This window comes from Frieseomelitta varia, unplaced genomic scaffold (assembly GCF_011392965.1).
Source record: "Frieseomelitta varia isolate USP_RPSP 00005682 unplaced genomic scaffold, Fvar_1.2 scaffold_173, whole genome shotgun sequence".
NCBI classification, from domain to species: Eukaryota; Metazoa; Arthropoda; class Insecta; order Hymenoptera; family Apidae; genus Frieseomelitta; species Frieseomelitta varia.
The window spans coordinates 192,949-212,544 of record NW_025109450.1 but is presented as its reverse complement, the minus strand read 5'-3'; the positions used below and the strand labels follow the sequence as shown (position 1 = coordinate 212,544).

The 19,596-nt window shown below is 25.0% G+C and overlaps 2 protein-coding genes across 21 annotated transcripts; one reads left to right on the top strand and one right to left on the bottom strand.

The window, feature by feature from the left end:
* The first annotated feature begins 293 nt into the window (after positions 1-293).
* Positions 294-16,348, top strand: LOC122538693 (kinectin). Of its 18 annotated transcripts, none has more exons than XM_043672967.1 (18): positions 294-653; positions 1,550-1,712; positions 1,917-2,080; positions 4,192-4,374; positions 4,832-5,153; positions 5,486-6,267; positions 6,429-7,097; positions 7,170-7,339; positions 7,416-7,590; positions 7,909-7,995; positions 8,183-8,431; positions 8,507-8,650; positions 8,764-8,943; positions 9,017-9,139; positions 10,002-10,082; positions 11,465-11,707; positions 13,125-13,164; positions 14,436-14,494. In XM_043672967.1, the coding sequence occupies exons 2-18, from the start codon at positions 1,565-1,567 to the stop codon at positions 14,477-14,479; spliced, it is 3,804 nt and encodes a 1,267-aa protein (XP_043528902.1). In that variant the 5' UTR covers positions 294-653; positions 1,550-1,564; the 3' UTR covers positions 14,480-14,494. The 18 variants fall into 18 exon arrangements, with proteins under 18 accessions (XP_043528902.1, XP_043528900.1, XP_043528898.1 ...); XM_043672965.1 differs by lacking the exon at positions 14,436-14,494 and adding an exon at positions 13,367-14,168 and having other exon boundaries at positions 294-644; XM_043672963.1 differs by lacking the exon at positions 14,436-14,494 and adding an exon at positions 13,367-14,168.
* Positions 16,174-18,965, bottom strand: LOC122538695 (integrator complex subunit 11). Of its 3 annotated transcripts, none has more exons than XM_043672989.1 (5): positions 18,954-18,965; positions 18,379-18,631; positions 17,896-18,318; positions 17,004-17,828; positions 16,174-16,912 (listed from the first exon to the last, which is right to left on the bottom strand). In XM_043672989.1, the coding sequence occupies exons 2-5, from the start codon at positions 18,625-18,627 to the stop codon at positions 16,622-16,624; spliced, it is 1,788 nt and encodes a 595-aa protein (XP_043528924.1). In that variant the 5' UTR covers positions 18,628-18,631; positions 18,954-18,965; the 3' UTR covers positions 16,174-16,621. The 3 variants fall into 3 exon arrangements, with proteins under 3 accessions (XP_043528924.1, XP_043528923.1, XP_043528922.1); XM_043672988.1 differs by lacking the exon at positions 18,954-18,965 and adding an exon at positions 18,909-18,920; XM_043672987.1 differs by lacking the exon at positions 18,954-18,965 and adding an exon at positions 18,741-18,884 and having other exon boundaries at positions 18,379-18,635.
* Positions 18,966-19,596: the final 631 nt, after the last annotated feature.

Below are 19,596 nucleotides of genomic sequence, written 5' to 3'. Positions count from 1 at the left end.
ACGTTTTTTATTAAACTTAATATAATTATAATATATACTTTGATAAGTATAAAATAAAGATATCATATTTTTCTATATGTTAAAAAGTTAACTACTTATTATAAATTGTAATAAAATTAAATCGTTAAATAATATTTATCCCTTATATTTTATTTATTGAAAACATTTTATTAATATGTAATATTTTGTTGATCTTGCATAAAACATGGTTGAAGAAGAACTATATAGAAGAAATTAAATGTTATAGTTTGCTAAGTTGGCCAACTTGTTCTAGCATGCAGAATTGGTATAGTGTTATGTTGATACATGTAACTCTATCATATGTTGTGTAGTCCGTTAGTGATCATGAATTAAATTAGGTTATCAATTATTTGTCGTGGTTAATTGTCATTGACAATTAATGAAACTTGTGGATGAATTTTGTTCTCATTTGTGCGAGTGTTTTGCATACGTGGCAGAAGCTGCCACCAATCAGAAAACGGGGATTTTGATAGGCGTGGCTTCGAACACGTACACTTGTCTGTGTCTCCGGCAGCCATAATCTTGAGAAGTCGTGTGTGAATTCTTGTCGTGATTCTCTGTAGACAAACAGAGTTCGTTGTTCATTTTACATTCCTCAGTGGAAGCGATCTACTGAATTTTCGGTGAGCAGTGTAAGTTTAGTGAGTTTATTAGTTCTATTGTTTTAACGAAATGTAGTACAATATAAATCATTTTGCCGGTTCTATCCGATTCGCGATTTAATGTTGAGGAACTTGTCTCATCTTCAATAATTATGTCGTCGACCTGCTTGTCACCCATATGTCATTTTCATCATATTTTTTTCGAAATTTTCATCTAATAAATAACCCCATTATAAAACACTTTACGTGTATATATATATATACACATATATATATATATATATATATATATATATATATATATATATATATATGTATATGTATATGTATACATATGTATATATATATATATATATATATATGTATGTATATGTATATGTATACATATATATATATATATATATATATATATATATATATATATATATATATATATATATATATATATATGTATGTATATGTATATGTATACATATGTATATATATATATATATATATATATATATATATTTATTTAATATATACTCAGGCTCGTGCACCCGTACAAAATATATACATATATATAATTATTATATATATGTATTATATATGTATGTATACAACAATTTATTTTTTGTACTACATTATTATATGCTATGTGCTAAATGACACATTTTCTATGAAAGTATATTTAATATTTATAAAATTAATAGTAATTTTTTTTATTAAATTAAAGAATATAGAAAGAATATAGAATTAAGATATAAAAAATTACTATTGTACATGTTAACTTAAAGAAAGTAACTAGAAAATTATGTTTTAAATAAATTGCAATAAAGATTATGAGATATCAAAATCACTTTCATTAACTTATATATTTATAATTAATGATCTCTTATATAAAATTAATTAAAGAAATCTTTCATATAAGTACTTTACTGTTACAGGCACAGATATATAAAATGGATGTTCAAACTGGATTGGTATATGTAGCAGTAGTAGTTATTTCTGCAGCAGTTATTGTTTTGGTATCAATGTTTGGTATAAAAGAAAAGTCTTATGAAGAAGCAATAGCGGAGCAAAGAAAACTTCCTGATGATCTTTTACTAAGTATGTACAGTTCTATGATAATATAAACAAATAATTTTGTTTATCAGCTATTAAAGAAAATTTTTGTGGCAAATTATTAATTAAGTAGATTATGTTAAATATTTTGAAATTTCCTTAAGAGATAGCTTAAATGTTTATATTAAAAACCAATAGGAATCATGTTAGTAATAGATAAGATAATAGTTGTATCAATATTCATTTTAGATAAAAAAGATAAAAGCAAAGAAAAGAAGCATAAAAATAAGGCAGGGAAGAAGGTAAAAGAGAAGAAAGAAGAAAAGGAAGAGAAAGATGATAAGGAAGAAAAATCAGAGCATGTACAGTTTGAGGAAAATCCACAAATTTTACCACTAGAGCCATTGTTGCGTGTAAGTACAATTTTATTAAATCTATCTCCTTAAGATTATCTCCTTTTAACTTTCAGTTGATATACATAATTTCTGTAAAAATATTCTTCTAACTTATATATACATTATTTCTTCAAAATATAGATAAAATAATCAGAACTTAAAGTCAGAATAATCAGAAATTTAAAAATAAATTTTATACTATATTTGTAAGTAAAATGTGTTAAATTATAATTAAATTAATAATTTTTTAGTAAAATTGAATTAGAATGATTACTTATTTTATTTAGTTTACTTATATTAGTTTACTTACTTCATGTATTTTTTAAAAGACATTCTTTAATATTAATTGAGATATATAACTAATTATTTGCTTATTTGAAGTTTATTTTTAAAATTTTTAAATATTTTTCTATAAAGTTCAATATATATATGTATATTGTTATATAATATTAATATTATATATATAAATAAAAATATACACATGCGCTTTTTTATCCTTGAGTTTCCATACATTTCATGCATGAAATATGGTATGCTTACATATTGTATGTCACACCTATATGTCATTTAAGGTCTTTTAAGGTCTTTCTATTCATGATGTATCATATTTCTGGTAGGTGTTATCCAAACCATAATGACTAATTGTAATATTTTAATGTGTACTATATAACATCTTATGTGATATTTATATGTCATTTTACTTAGACTAATACATCTACATGATTTAAAATAAAATTTTACTTAAGCAGAGAAATTTATTAAATATTTACTTTACGACATATTATTTTTCATCTTAATTTTTTAATTACTTATACATACTTTAAAATACATTAATATAAAATAACTGCACACTCCTATATCAATGTAGAAAATCCAATTAATGTTTTCCCCTTTAAAGTCAGATGAACTTTTGTATATTAAATCTTATATTAAAATGGACATTTGCCTTTTTAAAATGACAATTTTTATGTCTAATTGCATCAAACTTGCATAAACTTAAATTTATTTATATGAAGACGTAAAGTTTTGTAATAAAAAAGATTTAAAAACAAATTGTAATATATTAATTACATTATGATTGGCATTTGTTATATATATTACAGTAATATGCATCTTTTTAAATATGTTTATATGATTAAAATTTTAAATAGTATTGTATTATTCTAATTTCATAATTTTGTAATTATTTATAAATGTATATAATATATTTGAAATTATGCCATGGTAAGTTAATTTAAATTATAATGTTGGATATGTAATAAAATATTTTATTTTGTATTTATAACCTCAGGAAACATTTAATATATTTAGAAAGTGAAGACATTAAAAAATTAAGGAATTTTTATAGATAAATTAAATTAAGTTACATAAGATTCTGATGTAAAATGAAATAAGTTAACTAAAGCAAAAATTTGTTTTTTTGTATAGTACTCATTGATAAACAGTTCTAGGACCTGAAGATTAACTTCTATAAATAACTGTTCCACACATATGATAATGTCTTATTTTTATTGATATTATACACGACGAAAATTAAGAGAAATAATAATTAAAATTTAATTAAATAAAAAATTCTAGAGATATATTTAAATTTTTAAAATTATTTATTTCCAGAGATTTAAAAATATTACTATAATTAATTGAAAATGTGTAATTGGTATTTTTATAATTTTTATATTAAAATTCAATAATGATAAATATTAAAGTGCTTTTTTTGCATTAATAATCTTTCTGTGAAATAAGATATAGTATACTTACATAAATTGTTAATGATGCAGTGGATTTATTAATTTCAGGTATATATGTTTGGCAAGAAATCAAAATAAATACAATATTAAGGTGAAAATTACATCTATATTTATACAAAAATGAAATAAAAGTTATTAATTATTTTATTTTTTTTAGTAAATATTTTATCTATTGCTAAAAACATAATAATTAACAGATTATAAATTTTTAATGCCTTTATATGTATCTTATACTCAATAATCAATATAAATAATTTTATATGTCCATTTTAATATAATGTAAGATAAACTTGTTGTTCTAAAAGTGGAAGTCTTTTGTCTATATTACTATTACTTAGTTCAATATGTGGGAAACATTTTATATATACATTGAAATCATAGGAGGGTAGCAAAGGAACTAAGAAGAAAAGCAAGCATGAAAAGGTAAAGCCAATTCTTGTAAATAAAGATGAGCCATTGGTTATTGTGACTGAATTAAGTTCTTCACAACCCCTTTCGGCAGAGGCTAATCATTTTGATCTCATTCAACCAAAGGACGACCTCGAACTCATACGGAGTCATAGTGTGAGTGAACTGGTTTTGGTAGAATATTTTATCTCATATGCATTTCATTCACTTTTCATATTTTGCATAACTTACTGCTTCTGACACAAAAGCTATACAGTATTATGTACTGCTTATTTATATTTTCTAAATTTATTTTTATTTTAAATTAATTTTAATTTTATAGATAAATATTTTTAAAATTGTAATAAAATAAGTTTTCATAAATAAAGTTTAAACACAAATTTTTAAGTTCATATCACATTTTATGTACTTGTTCATTAATACTTTTACTGCAATATTAAGTCATTTTAATTTTTAATTTTTTTTCTTGTATGTTCTGTATGTTTTTTATAAACTTTTATTAATAAATTATTTAATAATTTTGTATTATAGTATAAAATTGTTTGGTCTTTGAAATTATTTCACACAAAAATTTTAAAATATATTTCCTAGTATATTTTGGTTTGTTTAACAGAAAGAAAATTTGCAACAAATTGGTCAATCTGAATCAATTATAAATAAATCTCCAAAGGAAACTCCAACAAAATTAAAGAAGAATGTTAAAGATTCAGTGAAAAAGAAGGATGACAATGTTAAGGAAGAGAAAAAAGAAATGGTTAATAATACTAATACACCACCAGTAGTTAATAAAGATTCTGTAAAAGAAGTTAAAGAACAAAAAGAAATTCCAGTTAAGGATGTAAAAGAAGCTACAAAGGAGACTTCACTATCTGTTCAATTAACAAATAAAGAATCTAAAAAAGCAAAGAAAAAAAATGATATTCTAGCACAAATTGGTAAGTTGATATATAATTATTTTATATATTTTTTTAAAATTAATTTCAAAAACCTGTATCTGTGTTCTATTTAATGCCTTTCCATTAATTCTTCTAATAATTTTACTTAAGAGCAATTTAGTTTCTCTTTTATTCAATATATTTATATACAATAAAATTATAATCGTCCTTTGCAGAATAATACTTACTATCTTTATAATTAAGTTTATTAACATGTTTATTAATGGCCAATTAAGTTTATATTATCACCTGAATAAAACCATTTTATAAAATAATGTTTATCAAATATTTATAATATATATTTTTTTTAATTTTAAACTATTTTATTTGAGGTGGAGATAAAGATGCTGTTAATGTATCTTTATTAATGCCTTTGGTTCAAAAAGCTGAACTTAGCCGTTCTGAAATACAAATTCTTATTGATCAACTTTTAAATAAACAAATGGATAATCCATCAGAACACTCAGAATGGACAGAAGGTCGTGCAGATCCAGTTATTAAATTAAAGAAGCAGCTTGCAGAAAAGGAAAAAGCTTTAGCTGATGAACATGAAGCAAATATTGCATTTCAAAATAAATTAAAAGAATTACGTGCTGAATTGAATTCTGAAAGGTCTAGATTATCAGCTAATGTGAGACAATTAGAAGAAGCATTAAATGCTAAAGTTACAGAAGCTCAAACTTTGCACACACGTATGCAACATATTTTGGAAAGTCATGCTGCTGAAAAGCAAGGATTTACTAGACAGATTGAACAACTGCAAACTAAAGTAAATGAAAATGCTGCAATTATTCATAAGATGCAAGAAGATCAGGGACAAACTCAAGGTCATATGCAACAAGAGTTGATTGCACAACGTAAACAAATGGAAGTACAATTTGCACAAATGCGTGAAAATGAAAATGCATTAAAAGCACAATTAGCTCAGAAGCATGTTGAAGTCCAAGAACTACAAAGTGAATTACAAGCAACTTGTGAGAGTAGCACTGCTGAAATAGAAATGTTACGGCAACAACTAGGACTTATGCAAGGACAATTGATGCATTCGGAAGGACAATTACAACATTTCAAGGAAGCTGGAGATAGATTGCAAGATGTTGCTAGGCAGCTTGAGGTATGACTTTCAAAACTAGAAATTTTGTATCAAAAAGGGAAAGAGTATCTCACATTATCTTTGCCTCTATAGTAATATGATATCTCTATAATGATATAGTGCAATGTAAATGATTAATAAATTATTGTAAAGATTATTTATATTTATATTTATTTGTTTAGGATTCTCATCGTACTCATGCTGATTTAGATCACAGACTAAAGAATGCTCATCGCCATGAACAAGAACTTCAAAAACAAGTAAATTCCTTGCAAAGTGAATTGAATTCTGTAAAAACAGAAGCTAATGATGCTTCAGCATTAAAAGCAGAGTTAAATAAAACTCAATCTGAATTAATGAAATTAAAATCTGAGCTATCTGTTTCAATGAATGAAGCGAAATTTGAGGCAGCTGAAATTACAGCTCTTAAAATGACACTCGTTAACAAAGAAGATGAGCTAAAAACATGTCAAGAAGAACTTTACAGTACACGATCTGAATTAAAGCAGTCAATGGAAAATATAAAACAGTTAGAAATACAATTAGATTTAGTGCAGAAGGATTTAGATGCTGCACAAGATGAACTTAACAAGACAACGGAAAGTCTGAAAATAGCACAAAGTGATATTAATAATTATCAATCAAACATGGAAAAATTAAATGAAGAATTAAAACAAACTCGAAATGAATTGGAAAATACACATATAGAACTCAAAGCTGTAAATGAAACAACGAATGAAATGAAAATGTTAAAAGCTGAGTTAAATAGGTTACAGAAACGTGATCAGCGAGGTGAGGCACAGTTGCAGCTTACACGACTACAAGAAGAAAATGATAAACTTTCTATGCAGGTAGTATTTATTTAAACATCATATAAATGTACATTATATTTCATTACAAATATATTGATTATTTCTTTTCAGCTTGCAAGTCTTGCAGATTTGCAAAAACAACTTAAACAATTACAAGAAGAAAATGAATCATTGGCTTCTCAGTTAGCAGCAACTACTGAACGTCCAGCTGCAGAAGGCCGAGAAAATGGAATTGATGATAACGTTCAAAAGAATGTACAACTTGTAGAACAAACAAATTTGTATGTATATTTTTTATTGTAAAACACATTTTGAGTTTTGATAATTAAGTTTTCCTACATGAATTATATTTCATAGATTGGCTCAAAAGGAGAGTCAATTAAATGCCTTAGCGACTGAATTAACACATAAAGAAGTAGAACTCAATCAACTAAATACTCAAATTGATGCATTACGAAGTGATGTAAACAATCAACGTAGTCTTGCTGCACGTTTAAATAATGAATTGGAAGCACAAAGATCCAAAAATAATGTAAGTAATAATACGTATAAATAAATTTTTTTCCAGTATATTTATTTAACATATATGTAAATATAATATATATATGTTAATTTTATCAATATTTAATTAGTTCAATTGTTATATAAATATTCGGTTAAATTTTTATATAAATATAATTTTTTTATATTTATGTATTTTTGCAATCAATTTTTATTGCTTCCATCACTTTGCCAACCTTTTCTCAATTTTTATATTTCAAAAAAAATTTTTATATATTTGTAATTCATTTATATGAAATATTTATTTCAAATTATTATACTGATCTTCATTTCTTTATGGTTGGAACAGGAATTACGTGTAAAAAACTGGAAAGTGATGGAAGCTCTTTCTGCCGCCGAATTGCGTGTTAAATCTAATAATGGGAAGAACTTTGAAGTAAGTCCCCATTTTATCTATCTTTATTTTTCTTTTTTTCTTTTCAAAATATAGATTTGGTATAATATATAATATATACAATTAACTAAATTGTAATTTCTTGTTTTCAATCTCTAATATTATATTTGTTTGTTTCATTTAATAAAATAGATCAAATTTAAATAAAAAAAATTTTATTTATTTTTAGGAAATTACACAAAAAATAAAAGCAGAACAAGAAAAATTAACAAAAACTTTATTAGAAAGAATATTCCCAGAAATAAAAGTGTCTGAAAAGTCACATGATCAGTGGCTCAAAGTTTTTGAAGAAAAAGTGAATACAGTTTTAACTGAATTGAAGAAAAAGAATACTGTTGATAATCATTCAGAATTAGAAAAACAAAATAAAAATTTACAAGATATGGTTTCACATTACAAACAAATTATTGATGATACAGTAAGTTTCTATTATATTTATAATATTTTTTTATTAAATTTATATTTAAAACGTATTTGTCAAAAATTTATTTAGGAAGGTATGCTTAATAAGCTTCAAAGTCATGTAGAATCGGAAGAAACGAGATGGGAATCTCAGCTTCGACAAAAAGAAACTGAAGTAACAAGTCTTAGGCTTGAATTGAATGAACTCATGAATAAATTAAATGTAAATGAAAAGGTAAGTTTCTGTGAATAAGAAATAAAAAAATGTATTGTATGTAATTAAAAATATATTGTATCTAATATGTATCTTTCGAAATGTAAGAAAATGATTGTTTTATTTATCTGTAGTTACAAGACAAGGTAGTAGAATTGGAAACCAGGTTAAAAGAAGCTGAATCTTTTAAAGAAAAGCTAACAAGCTTAGCTAAACAAGCTGATGCTGAATTATTAACACTTAGATCTACGCCAAAATCGGTTTTGAGTGAAATAGATACCCATGATTTAAGTACATTACAAAAACTTCAAGAGGTAAATAAATATAAAAATAAATTATTACTTGAGTCATTAAAGACTATGTAATAAATCTATATATTAATTTTAGGAAAAAGCACGTTTGTCAGAGGAGCTTCAAATAGAATGTAACAAAAGAGCGGCAGTAGATGCAGAACTGGATAAATTACGATGTGTAGTTACTCAGCTTCATCAACAAATGTCACAACTTAAGGTATTGTATTGTATATGTAGTACATATAAACAATTTAACACGTTGAATGCCACGGGGGTCACTGGTGACCGGTACTCAACTTGGCGGTGGCGCCACGGGGGCCACCGGTGACCGGCGCGCCCAGATTGATAGAAATATATATAATTTAAACAAATGTTAATATTTAGAAATTTTTATTATTACCATATATTAATGCAATGGTGTGAAGAAATGAATGCAGTATAAAACATCTAAAAATAGTTTTATTTATACATGAAATATAGATTTATTATGCGCACACAATACGATGTGTCGTATTGAAGCATTCCAAACAAAGAAAGGGTGAACCAGCACAGTTTTCACAATATCTTCATTTGAAATCATAATTTTATGGGCTAACTAAAAAATTAAATAGAAGATACGAAATGCAAAAATTTTTGTAGTATATAAAAATATAATAGAGGTTCTTGCCTGATTGTTTAACACTCTCGAAAAGAATACAATCGTGGAACTATTACTCAACAACGTGAAGAAACAATATGAAATAATTGACGATTGCAAATATGCGATCGTCGATTATCGAGACTCGCTTATTTTTAGAAGTCGCTCGAAATCGCATTCCAGCGCCACGGCGGTCACCGGTGACCCCGGTCGCAATTAACATGTCAAACATGGTTATATACTGTAACTTATCTATTGCAGATAATATTTCAACATATGTATCGCATAATAGAAATTTCATCGTGGCGCCACGGGCAATCCCTGTAAAACTGGCGTGGCATTCAACGTGTTAAATGACATATTTTGGAAATTAATAAAATATGTATTTTCTAACTTATGTTTTTAAATTGGAAATATTATTAATGTGTTGTATTAATTTTAGAGTGAAGTTTATGGGGGTTGTAGCAGTACAGAACAACCAATGTTAAATGGACCGCCAACTTCCGAATGTCCTAATTCCGAGGTTAGTATACATTGATTTTAAATGTTTCGTAAGTGTCCTAATTAATTTTTGTCCAGTGCCTTTTGTATAAAAAAGTTAAAAAGCTTATGTTATAGCTGTAATGACAAAAATTATGGCTATAATGCGAACATGTGAGACTCTACATAATGCTGCAAAATTTTGACGTGATGTTAAATATTAAATATTAATTGTAATTAATTTGTGAAAGTAATTACTAACAACAGATTTTTGCGTTTTGCTGTTATTGTACTATATGTAATGATTACATGGTAACAATTTATATATAGGTATTATTTTGTAAAAGTCAGTTACATACTTCAAGAATTCAATAAAGCAAATATTTTATATTTAATTGAATTCTCTTCTATTCAACCAATTTATGAAATATGATTTTAATGTTTAAATTGTCTTTTACAAAGTATTATCTATGAAAAATTCGTTGTTTACTAGATAATATAGGCAATCAAATTGATAATTAATGGGGAATACGTAACAATTGTATTAAATATAGTTAAATCTTCTTGGATTTTATTTTAATACTAGCAACAAGAAAGCTCATAATTTTAAACTTTTTAACTCATTTGTTAAATTTTATAAATTTAGCAAATATAAATGTGGTATTATTGCTTGAACGTATTAATTTAATTAATATATAATTTTATTTAGTATATTATATTAAACTCATAAATGTCAATTATTCAATGATACCACAATTTATTCTTATATAATACTTTTATTCTGAAAAACTTTAACTAGATTTATTAATAATCTATCATATGATTGCTAACAATAGAGATTAATTTGCTAATGTTGCTACCACTGTTGCTATTTTGTAGATATTTTATGTATAATTTTGTATTTAGAAAAGTGATATATTAAAAATTTACATTTTTATCATATACTATAAAAAGAGCAATATAGACATTACTCTTTACTGGTATTAATAAAATTGCTTTGCAAAAAGAAAATATTATTTTATTAATATCATAATTATGTAGTTTTTATTAAAAAAAAGATTATTTGAAAAGTTATATATTTACCACATTTATTCATGTGCCAAAAATGTAAATTTTTTAATATAAAAAATAATTTCAAATTCTATCATTTTTCTAAATACAAAAACTTTTGTGGAACATATATTACTTTGAAATAATATAAGAAAAGTATGTGAATTATTCTAATAAAATATAAAAAGTTGAAATTTTTATCAAATGGATATCGCCAATTTGATTGTTGTGTATCATTTGATCTTTGAACCATTTTTGTTAACAAAACGACAATTTTGAAAATTTTTCCTTGCTCCTTACATTAAAAAATTTGATAAATTGTCGTCATTTAATATAATATGTGATGAGTTAAATAATGATATATCTGAAACGCAGCTCCCAGTAGCAACACAGACTCTGATAGCTGCATTAGAAAATATTCTTCTCAAGAATACAGAGTTCGCAAATTATTCCATAACCAAGCCTATCAATTTGGTTCAGTGTCAACAAGAAATTGACAACAGCCCCCTTACTACAAAATACTCCTCCAAATCTTGTCATATGACAGATCACAACACACAGGCTAGCTGGAATCCGTTGATGGGCCAGCAGCACAAAAAGCACAAGAAAAAAAGGAAGGTAAACTTCAAAATTGTGAAAAGAGGAACAAATATTACTGGCTCTGTTACTGTATAGGTGCACCTCAGTTAATTATTAAAATATGAAATATTTTTATTTGGGCTCAAGTATTACAATGAATGTTATTTTAAATCGTATGTTATATATTTTATTACTTCTAATTATATATACATTATGAATAATGTTTTATAATATAGTTTTCTATTTAAAAAAAACAAATGTATATATAATTTCGCATATTTTTCATCTTAAACAATTTTAAGTTGTCTATGAATTAAATAATATAAAATTTTGAAACTTTTGCCACGATATTTAAAAATAATCAATAAAGTAATTTTTTGAATAATTTATATACCTAAAATAATAACAATTCCTTGTGATAACTCCGAGTCCTGTGTTGTCATTTTGTTATCAATATTACGGAGTATTATTTGGTAGTCTATAATTTAAACAGTATTTTGTAGCAGTTCTTAATATATCAATAATTTCATTATTACGTTGTTTATTGTGGCTGTTCATAAAAGCATTAAGAGCAACCATTTACAAGTGATGTGTAGTTATACATAAAATAATGAATTTAATATATACATATAAATTGTGTCTTATAATCATACATTGAAATACTTATGTATTATTTTGTGCATAATAAGATAATACTCTCCACAATTTATTAAGAGTTATTTAAGTACAATTTATGTTTAATTAATGTATGCCTATATATATATATATATATATAAAATTATGTATGTGTTATTATATATATATATATACACACATACATAATTATTGATTTTATACGATTTGTAAATTAAAAATTAAAAATTAAAATGACAGTAAAGTACTAATGACAGTAAAACTTTTTAGTATTTCACTACATTTCTTTTGTAGTGAATTTATTTATAAATTGTATATGAAAGTAATGCATAATATTTATAATATTTAATAAGCTATGATTTATGATATATTTACCGAAAGTAAATGCCAGCAGCATTTTATACATCACACTTTTTATTTCAGTTTATTTTGTTCTAAGGAAAAAATGCGAATAGTGTATGTATTGCAGCAAGCATCTTATTCAATTTTGTATAATAATATTTTTTAAAAGAAAAAATAAATTGTTATTTTCTAGGAAATTATTGACTATGAAATTGCTTCCGATTATAAAACAAGCTTGAATCATTGGCTTTAATCATTTTATTTTTAAAAATTCGATGCAAACTGTAATAACATACTTATCTCATTATCCCAGTGTTTGTTTCATAGAAGATAAAGTATTTAAATTTGTTTAAAACAGCAGTTATTATTAAAACAACAGCGACTCATCGATTCTACGATTAATAAGAACATTTGCTTTGACGTACGAAATCTCATGCTATTACAATGAATAACGTTTTTATTATTTTGATTGTTCTGACAGTCCACTAAGAAACCCATGGCAAAACGGCGCAAATTCACAGGTATGCAAATCAAAGTATGAGATTCTGGAACTTTTCCTACTTTTGAAAGGGTTAATAGTAGACTGCTATTAGCAGTTTATACCAGGTTTTACTATAATAGTTTATTTTAAAATGTTAATTTACGTTGCACTACACATTATTTTTTGTAGTATTAAATGTTAAATTTTTATTTTGGCACTATTTTATTATTTGCTTACAGTAGCATTTCTACAACTAAAGAATAACAAATATAATTATTCAACCATTGAATTATTTGTAATAATATATTAGATAGGGTGATATTTTATTATATATTTAATATTATCATTTTTGAAAATTAGAAATGTTAGTTATGCTTAATGTATGTTCAAAGCAACGTTTTGTTAATTATTCTAAAAAATAATACTCAATTCAGATTTTAAAAAAGAAATTTGAAATTTCTGACAATTTATTCAAAATAAAAATTAATATCTAATGTGCATTTTTATTAAAATATTAGTTCTGATTATATTAATATTTAGTTATAAATAATATAAATAAAATCTTATTACACAACATACAATATTGCTTATATTGTATTATATTTGTATATATTTCATTTGAATGAAATTTAAATTTTTAAAAATATTTTTATTAATGATTTTTTATCATTAACTATTAAATTATAAGCTATCATAATGTATGCGTCCTCTGAAATATATTGCACAGTGTTCAGATTTCATTAGCTTTATATTTTATTTGATCATCTTAATGCATTTTGAATGTCTTGCATCTTGTCTGTCCCAACATTGTTAAGAGAAATCAATCGTATATTTTTATTTTCAATTACATCAAATTTTACATATTATAGATCAGCAGTACTATTCGCACTAATATAAAATATAATCATGTATCCACCAAATAATTTTAGATTATATCAGTGATATACAATATAGGAAACTAATTGATTTGTCTAATATTAATTATTCACTTCTAGAAAGCGCAATATTTTTTGTATAGATATAGAAAAGTTGTACAAAGACGAAAGTTTATAACATTGCCGGTGCGGAAAGGAGCGATGCGAAGATGATGAGTATCAAAGAACATGATAGTACATGTGGATCAATTTTTATGAACACAAACACTGGGGTAAAGGGCACACTATAAAGAAATTTTATGTTTGCTCTATCAACTTAATTATCTGATTTTTCGTTGATATAAATAATTCATTATAGTTTTCCATCATTGTTATTTTGTATTTTTATAATTTGCATCGCTTTTGCTCTTATATGTTTAATTAACTTTTTTTACAGATGGTAAACACATTGTTGGACATAACATAGCATATTTTTTTTAGCAGCCACAATGTTTAGTAAGAAACATGCTTATATAATAAATTTTATTAATATTATTTTGCTACATATTAAGTTTATGCTGTTTGATTTAAATTTCATAATATTAAAATAACGTAAAAAGAGATAATAAGATCGTTATTTTAAAATTTTTACTTTTTAATTTTAAAAATTTAAACAGCATGAATGTTATTTAAGCTTTTTAAGTGTTTCATTTATATATATTTTTGCTTGTAGTAATATATATATGTGTGTGTGTATTTATGTAATCCTCACACGTGCAATTAATTTTTTACTAGCTAACATAAAATATTTAATATTGCTTTTATGTACGGTGATGGATTCTATTCAATATAGTTTTAACATTGCGTGCTAATTTATTAGCATATGCTGCCAAAAAAGGTATGTGTAATAATATACAAAATTAATATAAATAAGCACGCAAAAAATCAATTACATATATTTTTAATTGTTGTTTCCAGTGGATATACTCTTACCTATCTGTTTTTTTAATGCATAAAATGAAATTAATGATATCAAAATCAATAATTAATCAATTTAAAAAATTAATTGTTTTGTATCTGCTGGAAGAAATATACAATTATTTTGAATTTATTATACCCATAAATATTTTTAAATATTAATTTAAATTTTTTAAATATTAATTATAGGATAATAAAATAAATTTTTTAATGCATTTTTCAGGGTGGTTCAAGAAAAAAATAACTTCAAAGAATAAGCTGCGTTAACGCAGCATGACACCAGATAATTGATAAAGGAAATATATGAGAAATTACATATGCACTATATAAACGTCAGTGGTAAACTTTGCTATTGAGAAGACTAATGTAACAATGGAAATATTATGAATAATGTTTCTTACGAAAAGAATATATTATTTTATTATATGGAAAGAAATAATGAATTTTGTAGTTAGATATTAAGAAATAATGGAACTGTTGTTTGTCACAGTTACGCAATTAATAGATATAAAAAAGCATAATTCAAGAATTATTAAATTCATGGAAATTACAGAATAGTAGTTATTGTTTAAATATTATTTCTGTTACATAAAACATGCTCAGGTGTGTTTAAAGCCTTCATAGTTTATTTAAAATTTATTATTCATAAAATTATTCATAGAGTAAAATGTACGCATGCTACGCTTAATGAAACGCACGAATTTTAATTTTGAATGATAACGTAAATATTTTTACTTTTTTTTTTTTTAATTATTACCAGAATTAAGGTCTTAAATAATTTTCATACTGTTAATGAATTTGTATACAAAGCTGAAATCGTTAATGAATTAATGTGCAATAAATATATTCGTATAATCATTTGTATAAAAGTATACATAGAGAATTCAATATGTGGCTTTTTAAAGCAATTTCACGAACAAATAATTTCATAAAATATAAATTTTATTGAATCAATTCTAGGGAATTTGTAAATTTGTTCAAAAATATATTTGAACACGTTAGAATATAATGAAATATACAAATTTATATTAATAAATCTATGGTTCAAATAATTTGTAAGTACGAAATTTAAACAATAACGTAAAGTAAACTGTATGTAAATGGGGCATTTAAAAGAGCGTTTGTTAAAGTTTTTATGTATTAGTTTATTTTACAAAACAATATAATTTTTATTATAATCTAACGTTACAAGATATAAAATAGGTAATAATACTCTATTTATGATATATTAAACATTTATTTCTTAAAATATCATTGTTTCGTTTATTTACAAGCTTGTATAAGATTTAACACGTAGTACTTATACATTAAATGTTTTACATTTAGGAAAATAGATAATAAAAAGCTTATTGTTTTATTTCACGTTATACAATATACAAATTTCAATAATAATTTGTAATTATAGTGAATGATGTCATTTATTTACATTTTATAATAATAATCCTAAGTTTTAGTATAGGATATCTTTAATCAAATATTTGCTATAAGTTTAATTATTCAATACATTTTTTAATTCTCCTTAGGACATTATCAAAGGCGGTAATAGCATTTTTTTTTTAATACACTATATTTATTATGACACTATAAAAAATTTTAAAATCTATTACATGTCAATTAAGTAATTGTTTTGTATTTAATACACCTAATTATCATTATTATCATTACTTAATTTAGCATAGTTTGTAGAAATCCTAAAATATAACTACCTAAATCTTCATCTTGATTTGTCCATGAAACATACACGCTTTTTTGATCATCTTCATCACCTTCTACTTTTACTAAAACAGATTCAACAGATATTGATCCGTCTGTTAATTGAACTGTCCAACCTGATAATCTCTCTTTTAATGGTTGTAATAATTTTAAAGTTGTTGAATGTGCTGGACCAGGGTCTCTTACTTGCACAGTGGACGTAAATCGTACTATATGTTTGGTTATACCTGCAGCTTTTGTTACCTTCAAATAAGTTTTTATTTATTATGTTATGTATATTTTAATAAATATATAATTATATATAATTGGGAAATGAAGAAAATGCAATAATTACTTCATCTGCGTCTACAAGACATACTCCATCTTCTCGTAGCATTAAAACGCTGTGGAGTAATCTTCGTCGCTTAGGATCTGGTGGCAAAGCTGAATATCTTTTGGCTTCAGACTTTAATAACGCTAAGGAAGCGTCTACTGGCACTTTAGCAATGGTTGTAATAACACATGTTTCTCCATTTGCAGGGTTATAACAATTTGTTCCAAATTCTTGTTTTATTTTTTCTTTTAAAAATTCCATTTTAGCAAATTCTCCATGTACAAGCATAACATTTTTTGGTTCGCAATACTGTATTAATTGCATAATACCTTTTGCATCTGCATGTGCAGAGAAAGACATATACTCTACTGCCATTTTAACTTCGACAATCTGTCGGTTCTCAAATTCAATTCTTCTAGAACCATTTAAAACTTTATGTCCAACAGTACCCTGAACGCAAAACCCGGGCATAATAACCATATTTGCTTCGTTTGGGGCCCATTTTTTAAAAATTTGTAAAGATAATCCTGCATGCAACATGCCTGGGGTAGCAAATACTACCATAGCTCCAGGATTATCAATATATGCTTTATCAAATGGTTTTATATGTTTAAAATCAAACATATTTCTTTGTACAAAAGTTTTTTTAATTTTTTGATTAGTCCAAGTAATAAACATTTTATAATAATTATTAGCTTTTTCAGTTAATCCTAAAGCAAAATATACAGGAACTTTTAAATTCATTCTCTCCCAATATGTTTCTAATAATATACATAATTCTTGTGCACGTCCAAGAGCAAATACAGGGATTAATACTTTGCCACCTCTATCTATGCATTCATGAACCTAAAAAGTAACTTATAAATCTCATGTAAAATGCAATAAATATACAGTGTCCATCATTTTTACATACTTTCTTTAAGAAGTCTCTTTCTCTACATCTCTTAGAATCTCTAATAGTTGTTGCATATGTTGACTCTGATATTAATAAATCTGGTCTACATTTATCTATCCATGCAGCACCTAAATGTCTATCAGGAGTCATATTGTAATCTCCTGTATATACAATCGATTGTGAACCAACTCTAATCCAGAACATTGCAGCACCAAGTACATGTCCTGCATAATATGCTTTTATTTCCAATTCTGAGTCAACCATTACAGATTGATGCAATGTAACAGCAATAACTTTTTTCATACAGTCTTTTATCATTTGTGAGGTAAAAAAGTTACTTTCTCCTTTACGTTCTACTGCAACTTTTCTCATATCTTCAAGTAAGATTGGTGCAATGGCTTTTGTTGGATGTGTCATATAAATTGGTCCAGTATAACCTACCTGTAAACGAAATCATTTTTTTTGTTTTAACTGTTTCAACATGTAATTTGTACGACTTACCATTTCTGTAAAATATGGGAGAGCACCACAATGATCTAAATGAAAGTGTGAAATAATCACACAATCAATGTAATTAGTTGCTGGACCTTCTGGGATTATATATGAAAAATCTGGGAATCTTCTTTCATCGTTGAAACCCATATGCATGCCACAATCCAGCATAATGTTCTTTCCACCCATTGATACAAGAATGCAGCTTCTTCCAACATCTTGACCAGCCCCCAAAGGGGTTACTTTGATATCTGGCATTTTTCTTTCAAATAATGATTTTCAATTAAAGTAATACATTCATTTTATTTAGAGAATAACATTCATTATATTAAATAAAATTAATTTTATAAAAGAGAATGAAAAATATGTTGTTGAATTTTTAGTCAATGTAAACTTTATATCATTGCAATTGTTATTACTGTCAGTAGTTAATTGATATATAATTTTATTTATAATATTTGATATGTTATTAGAAATGGCCAATTAAAAAATATTAATTAACGATCACTGCTATTATTTTTTTATAATCAAGAATGTACAATCCTCGTTGACACATGTTATTAACCTATACTTACTAACAACACAATTTTTAATAAACATAACCTTTAAGCTGCATTCAAAATTTCGTTAATATAAAATTTTTAATTGATATGCAGTATTCTTGAAATTATTATTATAATTAATAATGTTTTATTTATTTACAATTACTAATAACTTATACTAAAAAATTTATAAATTTAAAATTATAATTTTACTTGTATCACGTAGTCAATAGTATTTAAATCTAAGGTGAATTCAAACTGATTACAAAAATTACTTTTAATAAAATACAAGTATACAAATATTATAAGTCTCAAATTTGGCAAATGATGTTTCGTATTATCTTAAAAAACTCCAAACGATAAATTTCAGCGGTTAACTTCCAAATATAAGCGTAACTTTCAGACATTTATAAGTTTCTAAATCACAACTATCTGGGAAGGCAGGTATGAAAGCAGACTCTAACACAGTTTCAATACTTTATTCATATAATTTCGTAGTTACGGCATTATTTCTATATATTTACATGTCCCCAATTTTCCCAAGAGAACTCGTAATGCGTGCCTGTGCGCGCACTACCATATTATCTGTGTGTACGTGTACATGTATCTGTATGTGGTTATGTGTATTTGTGTCTGTTGTAAACGATATCGTCCACAATGTTTCATACTTTTTTCTTTTTTTTTT